Source organism: Chiroxiphia lanceolata, chromosome 2, assembly GCF_009829145.1.
Source record: "Chiroxiphia lanceolata isolate bChiLan1 chromosome 2, bChiLan1.pri, whole genome shotgun sequence".
Lineage (NCBI taxonomy): Eukaryota > Metazoa > Chordata > Aves > Passeriformes > Pipridae > Chiroxiphia > Chiroxiphia lanceolata.
Window position 1 is genome coordinate 86,457,110 of NC_045638.1, and position 14,918 is coordinate 86,472,027.

Here is a 14,918-nt window from a genome sequence, read left to right on the forward strand (position 1 = left end):
CCTTGGAATATAAGTTAAAGAAATACAAGTACCACTGAAGTTGCACAGATACAAAAGCTATTTTAATAGAACTGAGGTCCATGACCTGGAACTGAGAAACATTAATCCATGGAATACCTAAAAAGCACAATGGGGTGGGGGGTGCTGACAGCCTGTATCCACTCCAGTGATGAAAAGAGCTGCTTATCTCAGCACACTGCTGGCTTGAACCCTCTATGAGCAACTTCCCCATTGAGTCAAGCAACTGGATCATATTGCTTTATTGTCTGGCTGTGCAAGAATGATCTCCCCCCCCCCCCCCCCCCGACTGAGCTGCAGGGAATGTGGGTTACTTCACTTTTGGTCTAGTTTTTGAGAGGTTTGCAGCTTCTGCTGCAGCTAGGTTATATAACAAGGCACTCTTTCCACAGGTTCAGACCTGCATGTTTTGAGAAATGAGGGTAAGAGACTTGTTCTGCAGCATTTGTTCTTGTTTGGCTGCTTTCTGAGAGAGAAGTTATTAAACATTCTGCTTCTGTGGGCTAAAAGGAGTTTGCCAGAATAAGGTCAAGACAGAAATTAATGGACTGAAAAGTTACACTACAGTGACAAGCACAGAACAGAGTCCAATGGTGTTAGCATCTTTAGCCACTGATGTTTTGCAGCTGGATGTTCCTCTGAAAAAAGACTTTCCCTTGGATTTTGAGTCCACCATAAAAGGAAGGATGTTTTTTTGTAATAATACACTTCAGAGCTCATGTTCTGCACTATCCCACAAACACCATGCTGTTTCAGGACACGGCCTGGTAATAAGATGCCAACAACTATTCCCATATGTGGCCCATTGAACACCTCCACTGAGCCATGGAACACTGGGATATAACATGGTGCTGGATCTATTCCTCACTTTAATCACTAAAAGTGAAGCAAGGAGCTAAAATTGTATCATGACACTAAAACTGTATCAAATACTGCTCTTCTGAAAAAACAGTACTCGGGCCATTGCTGTAGCTGGCAGGGGGGGAAGTTCAGCAGTTACTACCATGAACAAAGCAGAGATCCATGCTATGAAAATAAACCCGAGACCCAGTGGTCCTCCTGCACCACAGCTGCCGGATATTCAAAGCAATCTGCTTGCATCCAACACGTTCTCTGCACCATTATCGCCTCACACAACAGAAATTTAAGGAAGTTGGCTCTTTGTTCCAAGGCTTTTTGATCTTTGCCTCAGGAAATTTCATCATCAGAGAAGCAAGAAAAGAAGTAAATATGTTTTATTCACTCAGACTGATCTGTTATCTCAGGCAGGCCATCTCCCACAAGTGAAATGGATATAGTATTACTCAACCTTCAGATACAAAAGGGTGCTGCTGAGTGGGTGGTAGCAATGTTACACCTTCAGTGAACCTGCTCAGAGTTCTCACCTCCTCACTCATTCTCCTGATCTAACCAGGTTGCAGCAGACAGATCAGCCAAGTCCCTTTTGCTCTCCAGTTTGAACATGGAAAACATCAGCAATTTTCCTCAAAGACTTCTCTTGCTGGGCAAATTGGGTGGGAGATGTCAAGCTTGTTTCTACTCTCTCCACTGTGGTGTGAGAGCTCCAAAGGTCAAGTCACCAGATTGCTGACAGGCCAAGGAGAAAGCTCTTCCTCAGTTCACATATGTTCACATATGCTTCCATTAGTGCTGCTTTTTTGTCTGTATTTAGCACATTTCTTCACTACCCCTCACATTATCTTGTCAATCTTCTGCTCCCATCAGCATTTACTATCGTTCTCAGTGTTTTTAGCATTTAATTCTAATTCCTCTGCCACAATCTTTATCTCAATTGTGTCGTGGCCTTCTAGTTGCAATTCATTTATGTTGCTACAAAATTTGTGTCAGGCTCCGGAAACAGGCACTTTTTGTCTAATAAAAGATGCAGGGTTTCACCCTGTCCCTTCTTCTTGCTGAAGGGCTGTTTGGCAGCTGGCAAAGTCTGTGACTTATTCCAGTAGCTGGCTAAATAGACCCTCTGATGTCACAAAGTCATGCATAGACAGCTTTTAAACATGTCCTGAGGTACAGTTCGGTTTAGTTTGTGACTTTGAAACAAAGAACAGAAGCAGCAAAGGAATTTAGATCTGCCTCCAGATGAAGATTCTACATTTGGGCTTTTAGAAAACACACAAAGTTAGGAATTATTCAGGTTCTTGTTCTGGCAAGAGTAATTGTCTCAAGAGATAAATCCAGCTCTTTTAATGATATAATTCTCTGATAAAAAAAAATAAATTAAAAATACCGTGTCTATTCTGAGACACCAGTTTCCTACACAAAGCTCTTAAGAGAAACAATATCCCTCTAACAAAGCATTGCATCCTCCCTTGCTTGCTAAGAGCAGGCAGCTTCCCTAGACAGAGTTGGCTCCTCTAGATTAAACAGCCTTTGAACTCAATTCTGAGGACGATCAGGTTTTCACAATCCCCCATTATTGAAAAGGGACAGTAATTTAAAAGAAGCATGTCTGTGTGCTATGCTTTTTAAATTAAGCTAAACTATTATTCCCGTGATACCAAAAGCAAACATTGTGAACAAAGTAAATGGAAAGGAATGCTCAGAAAAATTCTCAAGCCAGTTTGTCTCCAAGGAGTAAACCAAAAAGCAAAGGTTACAAGCAAGGCCTTCAACAAGAAAGTTTAACCCGCACAGCAGCTGTGTTAAGGAACTCGGAGCAACAACTAGTGAGCAGTAAAGGATAACAAGAATTAGTCATCCCTGCAGAAGAGGCGGTTTAGTGTGTTGGGAATTTTTTGTCACCTTCATGATTTGTAAGCTCAAGTCCAGAGCCGCACAAAAGGGGGTCCAAAGGGATCAAAGAGCTCTAGGAACGCAAATCTATCTGCAGTAAAAGCCTCAAACCAGACTTAAACCACTCTGCAGAGAGCACCACAGGCCTAAAAAGATGAGAAGGCTGGTGTCTGTTTTTATCATAACCCAGCACACCAGGCTATGGAGGAGGAGGAAGGTCTACCTTCCTCCTTCACACAAACTCTGGACTGCTTCAGAACAATCTGTACTCTGGCAGTTACAGATTCAGCTAACAGGTCACAGATGTGCACCTTTTTTCCAGCTGACCCCCGATGCAGATAATTCACATCTTTTATATTCTGATCACAAGCAAAAACTGAGTTGTTCTCTGAGGGCACAGTCCCACACAGAATCTCAGTCGTAGGACGACAAAAATTTAAGTAAACCATGTATCAAACTCCCCAGATTGGTTCATGTGCATTATGTACTCCAACAGCTTCACGGTTTCTTTATTCACACTTTTAGAAAGAAACTTCAAATCTACCAACCTGTACCGATCATTTTATGATGCATGCCATCAGGACAAGCCTCAGGTGGTTGTGAGGAGCAAAGTTCCACTTCTATCAATCCTCCCTGTGTCTAATTAGAGATGATGGTCCCATCAAACTGTCCACACCTTTTCCAGCATTACCTTCTGCTAGAAGATCAGGGAATTTTGGAGGGCATATTTATGCTGCTTGCTTAGTTATGAACTGTACAAGTTTATTGCCATGAATATTTTTAAAAACTAGAAGATGGTAAAATACCATATTAAGTCAGGAAGAATGAGACAACTTGTTACTGGAACTGAAGGCATCTACAAACAGCAGCCCGGGGAAGGTGCCGTATGGGTCATGTCAGTCACAGGTTCGTAGTGCTGCACTTCCTGCAATACAATATGCACATATGAAATACATTTGGTATTTTATTAAGTAAACAAAGCAATTATCAGTGCACATTTTAAGCAGCAAAAAGAAAAGAAGCACCTCAGACTTTCATACCGTAACAAAAGTTCTGTGGAAGCTGCATTTTATTTGAAAATCCACCCATTTTTGCTAACATACATTTTAATATTTTAAACAAAAATAGAATCTGCAGAGACAATGCAGCAAGTATGCTTAATTCATGTACAGAATTGCTTTCATATCATTGACTATCCTTCTGAAGGCCCCACTCCACCCAAAAATTATGATGTATTTACACAAAGCACCGATCAACAGTGCTACTTTAATTCTTCGTGAACTAAATACCCACTAGACATATGTAAGGAAGCTACTTCCCCTTTTTTTACTTTTAAAAGGTACGTGATCATAAACATGGCACGAGCCAACTGAAAAGGCTTTCCCCCCCAACACACAACACCTTGATTTTATTTTTTTTACAGAAAAGAAGGAAAGTCTTAAAGTGAAAGCAATTCCTCACATTCATTTTGGAAAGGCCTTATAATGTCAAATGTAAAAATAATGACATGCCAAGCACAAAGCAATAAATTTCCTTCCCAATGCACTAATGCTGAATTAAAAATGTAGTGCTTCTTCTAGTCAGTTAACTGTTCCCTTGCAAAATCCTAGGCACAGAATTGACTATAAGGATTAATGCATTTTACAGCTCTTCCCTAATTCCCATATATGCTGAGAATTCATTAGATTCAGATCTTTAAAATATTTAGTGCTCTGTATGTCAGCTGAAAAGCATTCTGAATCAGATTCATTCTTTGTGGATAAAAATCAGACATACTGTATACATCCATACTCATTTTCATAAGGAGGTTTTTTTGATACAATATTAATGTTAAATTGATAATCATAAATAAATACAAACAATAATACATAAGGAATGTCTACTGCAAACTGAATATATAATTTTTAAAAAAAGTTAATTTCCATTACTGCTGTGCCTACATTTGTGAGGACTGAAGAAAAGGTAACTGCAGAATTAAGAGTTAGGATTTGACCCTCCCCTGCCCAGAGTCTTCTTTTGAGTTACGGTAAAGGACACATATCCACTCCAGACAGCATTTCCAAACACCAATCTCAATTTCCAGAGTAAAGGCTTCTCTTCATAAGTTACCAATTAAGGACATTATTAGAAGCTGAGAGTATTGACGTGTTAGTCACCAGGACAAAAAATAGATCTTGGTCTTAATTCATGGCAATTCTTGGCTTTGTGTTGTGTACTTGTGTTCTTATGGAGGTGTCCCAGCTTCCTTCATTGGTCTTCATCATTTCACTGCATCACTTAATGGAAGAGGAGAGCTTGAGAGGCTGAAGTTCATTTTTTCCTGGAAGTGGGGGTTTACTGCTGAGCACATCTTTTTGGAAACGTTCCTTTTTCTTCCATCTAATACAGTTACATAAACTGAATCTGGAAAGATGAAAAACCCTCGGGTTAGCATCAAACAGAAGTAGGACTTCACTATAAACCTGTCTTCTTCAAACACTTCCATTCTTCTGATGCCCAAGCTACCCCATGATCTGAAGGTTTGAATGGAAGTAAAAAATTTTACAAAAACCAGGGCCAGGAAACAACCAAAAGCCATCAGGATGTTTTTCCAACGACACCAGCCTTTGGAACACCTCTGCATTAAGAATAAAAAGCTCCCTAGTTATCCATGCAACATAGTCATCAGTGGCAGCCTAACACAGACCAATGCCATTATGAAGAGAACTCAAGGTCATTTTTCATGCTGAACCAGAAGAAGTGCACAAAGAAAAAAGCAGCTGCTGTGTGCAGTAAGCCTGCTCTTTCTTTATACTATGAACTCTCGAATTTTTTCATGTTTTCACTCATTTTAGGATGTAATTCCCGCCTGCCCTAACTGATAAAAAAGAACACAACTCCTCCAGTGCACATCTGTACCAAAACTGAACCCTCACACACGTGAACCAAGCACCTCCTCCTGCAACAAGTGAAATCTTTGGTCAGCCCATGTGGGGAAGCGCAGTCTGCCAGCAGCAGTCAGTCTTTGCTGCTAACCATGAACTCTAATCATTTTCCTGATGGAATGGTGAACACCAGGTAGCACCAGTTCCTTCTTCCTAACTGCAGCAAGTACCACATGAGCTGGCTCCTGCCATTCACAAGGGAACTATCAAACTTCATTTCCAACGGACCGAAGCAAAAAAACTCAATCAGCCTTTAAGACCCTCCAGTTAAATACAGTTTCCAAGTCACTTCCACAATGCTTCCAACTCAACATGAATTGTTTGTATTTCCTTCAGAAACAGTTCTAACCGTCTTAATATAAGTTGAATTAGAACTTTGTTTCATATCACAAATAACAGCATCTCCCCAGAATAATGGACAATACCTAAGTTGTTCTACAAGAAATCCTGGAGAGAGAGCTCTGCAAAGGGATCCTTTCCTGAGGCTCTGTGAGGACTCTGACTGGAAGGGCTGGATGCTGCAGACAGCTAGTAGGAAAGACGACAGAGAAAGGGAAAGAAAAAGAAAACAAGGTCTCAGAATGACAGAATATGAAAGCTGAACGTGTAATGAAAGGACAAGGGGAGGTTAAGAGGCAAACTTGGCAGAAATCAACTACTAAAACAAGGTGTTTGGTCATACGGAAAACAAAGCCTCTTCAATGGTTGGTGTAATGCAGAAACAAGCTGGACATGACCCTCCAGAAAGGAAAAGCCAATGGCATTTGCCAAACAAGCAGATAACCTCATACTTTCACAGCAGCTTTCTTCAAAAGAAGATACAAAATACTCAGCTTGACTTCTGTGAAACAGGTTAGTACTCTCCCTGCTTAACTGGGAAAACCATAGACTGGCAGGGAGAGATGAGGTTGGGGTCTGGCCAGAGCATGGCAGCTCTCCACAAGGTTTCTCCAGAAGAAATAGCTCTCAGTATCTTTTCCTGCCAAAATAAGATGCATATAAAAAGAGGCTGGAGAGCAGAGAATGGATAATTCTCAATTTGGGACCTAGAAGGAGAATATAGGATATATTCTGTGAGTAGAAAAAAAAAAAAAAAAAGGAAAAAAGCTGGGTTTGTCAACTGCTGCTGTTTTCAGTGAGAACTGAAGACTGCGACCAACAGTCTATACAGTCACAAAAATCACATCCTACAGCCACGTATTAAAGCACCACACTACAAACTCAGCCACATAAAGCACATTATTTAGAAGTGGCTAATATTGGCATTCCAGCTGCTATTGCTGGAAGGGACCAATAATCTGCAGGCTGTACTTGCAGAGGATCTGCTGTTTGTTGATTTATTTTTCCTTCTTTGTTAGTACTTTCCCAGTTATAAATGGTGCTCTATTAAATTCTATTTGCCCTCCCCTCGGATAGAACATGCATGTTTTTGCAGTTACAAATAAAAGTCAGCATCCTCCAATTCAGGTTCTGTCACTGGAACAGCTTGTTCAGAACCACGTCACTAATCACCAGTGTATATACCTGCACTTCATACCCTCTGCAAAAAACATGGCATGAAGACCTATTTCCTTTGGAAACACCGGACACCTGCCAACCCATGCATGACAGGGAATGTGCTTATGGGAACTGCTTGCAGAAGTGCTCAGAGTGTAAATACTGCCAACTGCACATTTGATTTTTTCACATGAATGTGTATCTCAGAAACCACATGAGGAGGAGGAGTTCTTTCAGGGTCAGTGCACTCTTGATCTGCATTGGAATCTTCATCTCCTCCCGGAACCCCACTCCCAGTGGGGCACTTGGATCCAGTCCCCATAAACAGATTATGGAAGAATCATGAGACAGAATGGAAAATGCTTGAGAAGCAGTTTCAGGATGTCAGATGTTCCCCTCTTAAACCTGGTTCTTCTCTTTGGAAAGCCATAGCCCAACACACCCCACCACTCTCTGGGATTTGAGCCAGACTAATGATATGGTCCAACAGAGTCCTAACTTCAGCAAGGCATGCCTGCTGCCACTTGATTTCAGGAGACATTCTTTCTCTTCATGGTTAAATGACTTGAAGTCACATTTTAAAAGTCTTGTTAAACTGAGTTGGCAAATCTCCGACTGATATCAAGTCCAAAATAATGTCCCAGTTTGAAAGCAGTGTGGAAGACTGGTAGGTTAAGAGTCATTTGTGCAACATCAGCGTGTAACCAGTAACAGGAGAAGATTCAGGAAGCCTGTCCAGGTTAAAATCTGGAAAAAAACCTGATAATGCTACTACCTATATGCCACAGTCAAATTCAGACAAGACACAGCATCTTGCAGTAAATACATATTTTAACAAGATTCCTCTAACTACTAAAAAGGAGGCCCAAAAAAAGTATCTGGCAAGTATAGTCAGACAGTTTCCTACATTGCACCTCTCCAGATTACTGTTTCTAAATGGATCTGAAACCCAGCACCTACCTTAGCAGTTTCTGAAGAGAAACATTTAAAACAACAGTGCTGGCCATCAGTTTCTGTAGTGCCAATACACCTGGCACTGTGGATTTAGTGCCCTTACTGCTTGTGTGATCTGAAATGTAACACACTGCACTGCTTAGACAGCTCAGTCTCACTTCCAAGAGCAGTCATCACCTCTCACTGCCTCCAACAAAGACAAAACTCCCCTGAGTCACAGCAAGACCAACTCCATAAGTGAGTGTTGGGCTGACTACCATCATTAGCTACATTCTGGTTTCTCATGGAACAAGTCTGTCAAGCTGTTTTAGCATATATTTTAGGATAATGTGCCAAAGTGAGCATCTGTAAAGTCTACTTTCTGGCTTAAGTCTGTCCTGAACTTCATACCCTGTTCTTACAGTTTCAAACACCCCACAAAACAAAACAAACAACCTCCCCCCCCCCCCCATAAAAAAACCCCAACAACACGCAACCAAAAAACAACCACAAAAAACACCCACCCACAAAACCAACTTATTCATTTGCACATTTACCTATCCTCCATCACCAGGCAATCACCCCTGCTACTTGGCCTGTACAGTTCAGTGAGTTAAAAACTGCAGTGTTACAATTTGCATAGATGCTGGCAGTAGGTTGAGTAATTTATTTATTCTATTTTAAATCCTTAATTTTTCACTAGCCAGCTGCTCCCGCTTCCTTAGGCTATGTCCCTTCTGGGGGCAATCACACCAGAACATATGATGCTTCAAGGAACACCACTAATTTGTCATGATTGTACCATTTTATACCAGCCAACAAGATACCATTTTGTCTGAACATTCGAGCTGCACATTGCGACACTTGGGCCCTGTGAAGGGCAGCCACATTTCAGCCACTGCACATCAGTCAGATCTGGCTTGTCCGAAACATTCTGTGTTTGCTGCACTGTATCACATCTGTCATCCCTCTGCTTGGACACTGCTTCAGCCTGCCCTTTCCTTAGACATACACACACACTCTCCAGCAAAAATTTAATCAAACAACTCCAACCATTCCCACTGTTGTTGGCAGCACAATATAACAGTTTGCAGTGTGCAAAGCCTGCTATTTTATCATGATGAAAACTATTGTTTTCTTTCTCAAGTGGGAAATACTGACCCTAATGCAAGATAAATGATTTCAAAGATAAAAGGTGCACACCTTTTAAAACTATGTCTTCTGCACCTAGACTGTCAAAGAAACAACTGTTCTAGTCTCACTCTCACTTATTTCAAATTATTTAGCCCTTAAAAGCCAAATTACCCTTGCTTTTGACAGCAACAATTAGGAATAAAGTTGCAAAGCTGTGAAGAGAACACTTGCAAAGGAAGTACATCTAGAGATAGGAAAAATACATTTATTAAGTCAAATCCTTAAGAGTATCCAGTTAGGAACAACATTGCAATGCTCATTTTCCCAGTCTGTTTACAGAGCAGGAGGAGTTCTGAACACGCTACAACTTGGCAATGTAATTTTTTGGCAACAACTTCGTATCTGTCATCATGCTTTTAAGTACCTTCAGGTTTCTTTACTGTAGACAACAACCAAGATCTATCAGCAGACTAGAGGTGATATAATCTGGTGCTTTAAAAGTAAATATGAAATTGCCAATTTAGTTTTTGGCAATGATGACACCGTAGACAAAACCAGTATTCAAATAACGGTGTTTAGAGTGATCCATGTGGGCAGTTTGAACTGTGTGCCTCTCAGATAACCATTATCCACTGACATTTGTTTACTTACCCCAAGAACGCACGTTTTTGTTTCTTTATTTTCTTAGTTCTATTTCTGGCACAACAGGAGCACTAACTAAACCTAAAATGACAAACAGGCTCTCAGAAGAGCCTCAAGACTAAGCATACAGTAAATATAGTGTGATAATAGTGTAACTCCCCTCTGTGACTCTACATTAATAAATGCCACCTCTGCCGTGCATGGAGAAGTTCTCACAGGCAGCCTTTGTTTCACTGAAGTTGCTTTATTGATGTCAGGCTTTTGAAAACTAAACAGCAAGACCAAAGCAAGACCTGCTAGCAACACAGAGAAAACCCTTCTCAGTCACACAGCAAATGCTGATTCAGTGGGTGTGTTCTCTACCAAATTAATTCTTACAGGAGCCAAACGTTGTCAGATAAGCAGAATAAATATAGCTCCACACACCTCACTTGTGACTAATTCTTCTTTCTCCTGTTATGACAGCCAGCTGGGATTCAACCTAGGTCAAGCCTTGCAAAGTCAAATGAAGCAGAAAGGCTCACTGAGCTATTCAGACTCACCTATCTGTTCATAACTGAATCAGGCAGGTAGGCAGATTATTTTTTTTTTAAGGATCATTTAAAAATTAATTTGTTTTGGATGTAGAAAAAATTCTTATCCTTGAGGATCCTTTCACTTGGTCTCTATTTAAGAACTATCAAACACTACTTTTCCCCTTGAAATAGTATAAAACCCATGTGAAAGATACTAAATTACTTAAGTGACAATGAATGTGCAAAGCAGCTCTCGGAAGTCCAAGAGAAAGTCAATTGAGAACTGCATTTCTAGCTAAAGAAATCTAACTGCATCCCTTAGAGATAAAGCATTTAAAAATAATAATAATAAAAAAAATCTATCCACAGGGAAATGTTTTAAGGACGACAGTGGACACACTGCCTGTTGGCAGCACACAGGAGAGCCTTTCCTGTTAAAGGATCACACTGAGGCACTGAAAAAGGCTTGAAGCTCTTTTCCCTTCCAGCTTACTGCTGAATTTTCTCTTCTCTCCACTCTTTAGTCCCAAACCCCACACATAAACCAACTATACCTAAGTTATACATGCATGCTTTTAAATAGTCACCTATAGAGACGGAGCTCTTTATAGTAAGATCAAAATATACAGGGACAATATATTTCATTTTTGTAACAGAATCATAATGCACAGGGTGAACATCAAAAAGAAGCATTTTACGGGTAAGTAAATCACACTGTTAATACTGTTTTTCCTTCTGTAAAAATCCAACCAACCGAAACACAAGCACCCTCTTCAGATGGTTATTGGGTTAAAAAAGTGCATTCAGAAAGAAAGTACCCAGTGACAGAAGTTTCTAAAACAAACAATAAAAGGTATATATTTAACTCCAGTATTGATGAAATTATTCTTAACACTCAGAGTAGCCCTTCGGCACACTCACTGCAGTATGTCAGGTAATGAATCTAGACACAGCGTATCCTGAGAACCAGGTCAGCGGGTGACTTAAAGAACACTCCATTTAAGGTAACACTTAACAGGAAAGGCCACTATTGCTATTGCATATCTTCACTATGCTGTAAATACTGTCTCCTGCAAAACCAGGAAGGAGGAATATAAAAACTGCTGGAGACTACCATGGTTCAAACTAGATGAACGTTCTGTGTGCCTCCCCCTGAGGTGGTCAGGACCAACAACCAGGCGTTGGGTTGAGGTTTCACCAAGTTTCAGAGCCATCTAATACAGCCATAGACATAAAAGGCTGCACACACCCTGCTGGGCCCATCAAAAATGCTGCAATCCAAGCACGCACCTTACACTTGGTTACATACTGCGGTAAATCAGCACGGAATTGGATTTTGGGGAAAAGGCCTATCTTCAGTAAAGAGCACAGATATCAACTTTTCTTATCCTTTTACTAAGGCATTGTCACATTTCTAGAAAAACAATGCCTTAAAAAAACTACCCTCTTTGCTTTTGTAACACAAGCTTGCTGCTGCCAACCTGGATACAAGCAGCTAAGCAGGAAGCCTTCCATGGACCACTGGGCTTGTGCAGTACATTTGTCCAGCACAAGGAAAATATTAAAATACTTTTAAGGAAACTGCCTCATGCAATTCATTCCCAGCAGCAATATTTGAATATACACACCTGTGCTCCTGGTACAGGGCTGAAAGGGTTTGGTGGTCTCATGACTGGCTGACTGTATATTAAAGTTGGCTGTGTCATTACTGGTATGCCTCCCATCTGTGACGGCTGAAAAAATCCAGACAGCATCAAATCACACACAGCAATAATACTTTGAAAGCATTTAAGGAGAGAAAAGAAAATAGAAAATGGGTGAAAAGGCTTCATTATATGAGATATGCAATCATGTAAGATCTTTCTACAATATTCTGTAAATAAATGAAAGGAACATTAGAGCCTTTTCAAGGAATTATCCAACTGAGCCCATTCAGTATCTTGCTGCAACGACCTGAAGCACTTGTTTAAGCACAAGCATCTGTGCTGGTCCTCCTGTTCCCAAAACCAAGGTCTGACAGCACTTCCCTGACTGCCTCTGAAAGCACAAGCACAGTTTACAGATAGCAATGCAGAGCTGACACTATTCAGGAAAAACCAAAAACTGAGAACTGTACCGGCAATTAACACAAAGTCATTATGCAATCAAAGTGTTACCGACACTCTAACTGAGCCAAATTAGGAGTTCCACACATAGTAATGGTCTTACAAGTCAGGTTACACTTAAAGCAGATGCCCATCTCTAGCACAGCTTTTGGCACTCCCTCAGGATTGGATTAAGAGCCAGCAGCAGTCCTACTGAAGCAATTCCCATTCCAAGCAGCTTTTCCCTGACTAATACTGGTGGTGGTGATACTCCTCCTTTCACGCCAACCAGCTGTTTGGGCAATCACAGGGTAAACCCATTCAAGAAACTGACCCTGGTGAAAACACCCTACAAAAATATAATTTAAGAACAACTGCTGGCCCAAGGAAGACACAGGAACCAGCAGCCAGGGAATGCCCAGGCACAGCACTACGGCACTAACAAAACTGCCTGTCCCAGCATGCCTGCACCGAGGGAAAAGCCTGCCACTTAGAAAGGACCACCCTTAGAAAGGGACCTAGAACTATGGCCCCTACTACTGCTTTTAGGAAAAACTAAACACGAGGGTAGTAAAATGTGCCAACATTTCAGAGATTCCCAATAGCAAATGTCCTCAGTAATGTCTGAATGAGCCGGGACAGTTTCAGGATGCATTACAGAGCCCACTGGTCATTCTGTAATGGCCCATCTCACCCACCTACTCAGATGTTGCAGGTGTATGAACAAGTAGCAGCAACTCAGGGTAACAGAGCCATGGTTCCTTAATTCTAGTTTCCATTTCACACTGGCATTTATACCCCACAATAAAAGCTGCTTGACATAACCTGCAAGACTGCTTCCTGTACACTACGTATGTTACCTTCCCCAGCTGCTGACTCAAAATAACTATGAAAATGCTGCTGGTCCCATCAGTGCAAAGTTGTGTAGATAAAGTCTGAATCCACACTAACACTAGTTCAGCCACAACAGCTTTGAACAAGAATATGGGAGTTCAGGATATGATACTCTCCCAAAAGACCCTCAAGAAGACTTGATCACTTCTGCAGTTCACTTACTGAGCATATACAAGTTATTAGACGTTACACTAATTTGGTTATATGATGAGACATTTAACTTAATTTTTTTCTCTAATCAATGAGACATTTAATAGAATAACTGCCCTACTGAAGTTTTCTTGCCTTTTATTCACCCAGCAAAGCTGTGCTGCATCAAAATCATACTAACAGAGTTAAGGGATATAATTGCAGAAATATTCTAAAATTTGAGCTAAGAACAAAAATTTTCAGAGCAACAAGCTGGAAGGTCAGGTTTACATCAAAAGCCTTGAGGTACTGGTGTGTCAATAAGATTCAATTCTCAATCAACAACATGCCACATGGTAGTGTTACAAACTTGTAGTTTTGTAGCATTAATCATTACAGGTACTTGATCCCAACCTCAGCAGAAGGTATTTAAGAAAGGCTTCACTTCACCAATAAAACCACTTCTGTTTGGAAAGCAGCTATTACTCACATGATAAACTTATTTCTACACCAATAAAGTCCCCCAAGAATAGACACTGCCTTAACTTTCATAGAATCACAGAATGAACTGGGTTGGAAGGGACTTTAAAGATCATCTAGTTCCATCTCAAGAAGTTTACAAAAAAACAAGCGAAGTAAGGAAGGGCAGACTTAATTTCAGACAAACACAACTGAAGTGGCTCAGAAAACCAGAACTTAATGATTTGATGAAGAATTAACCAATGGGAGCTGAAATTCAATCTTCAGTAAAATAGTTCAGAAAAACAACTGCTACCAAACTGTAAGGAATCAAAGGATATACAGCATTTGACTGTTTCCAGTCACAGGAATTCCACTCACCATCACATAGCCCATCATTCCTGTTGGCGTTGTGGCAGGATAAGCCATTACAGGAGGTGCCTGGTGTGAAAAACAGTGGTGAACTGAGAGGAGGAAGATAAAACTGTGTACCGGTAAGACATTGCTTATGATCAACTGCAGCATTTAGCTTATCATAAACATAGCAAAGAATAAACAGGATTTGCAGCCTGGTGTTAAGAGGATATTCTAATTAATTCAGATGGAATCCAATACCTAAGCTAAAGTTTCTAGACCATCTTGGCAAATCTTAGTTATGTATTTGGTTTTAACCTATCAGGATTCTGGCTATCTGAACTAAACTGCAAGCTACATTCTTTCACCATCCTGTTTAGGGAACACAGTACAGGACACAGAGAAGTTTGAGAGAAAATATTCATGAAGCAGAAGTATTGTTTTAATCCCATGAAGTATATATTTCTATTTCAGTATCAGAAGTAATGGTACACAAGGAGTCTTAAAAGACAATTTTAAAGACTGAAAGACCAAATTACCATTGCTTCTGCTGACACTAATGAAATTCTTTTCTCCTTAGCCAG

At 40.5% G+C, this 14,918-nt stretch overlaps 1 protein-coding gene across 11 annotated transcripts in view; it reads right to left on the bottom strand.

The window, feature by feature from the left end:
• Positions 1 to 3,509: 3,509 nt before the first annotated feature.
• PICALM (phosphatidylinositol binding clathrin assembly protein) overlaps positions 3,510 to 14,918 on the bottom strand; it is a 67,611-nt gene continuing 56,202 nt past the window's right edge. For 6 of the 11 annotated variants that reach the window (XM_032678265.1, XM_032678264.1, XM_032678269.1 and 3 more), the window contains 4 exons: positions 14,362 to 14,421; positions 12,043 to 12,147; positions 6,119 to 6,221; positions 3,721 to 5,172 (listed from right to left, as the gene is read on the bottom strand). In XM_032678265.1, coding sequence (XP_032534156.1) covers positions 6,129 to 6,221; positions 12,043 to 12,147; positions 14,362 to 14,421 — 258 coding nt within the window. In that variant the 3' untranslated portion in view covers positions 3,721 to 5,172; positions 6,119 to 6,128. Of the gene's footprint in view, positions 3,695 to 3,720; positions 5,173 to 6,118; positions 6,222 to 12,042; positions 12,148 to 14,361; positions 14,422 to 14,918 lie in introns of those variants that run through there. The other 5 variants (XM_032678268.1, XM_032678267.1, XM_032678274.1 and 2 more) reach the window with 2 other exon arrangements.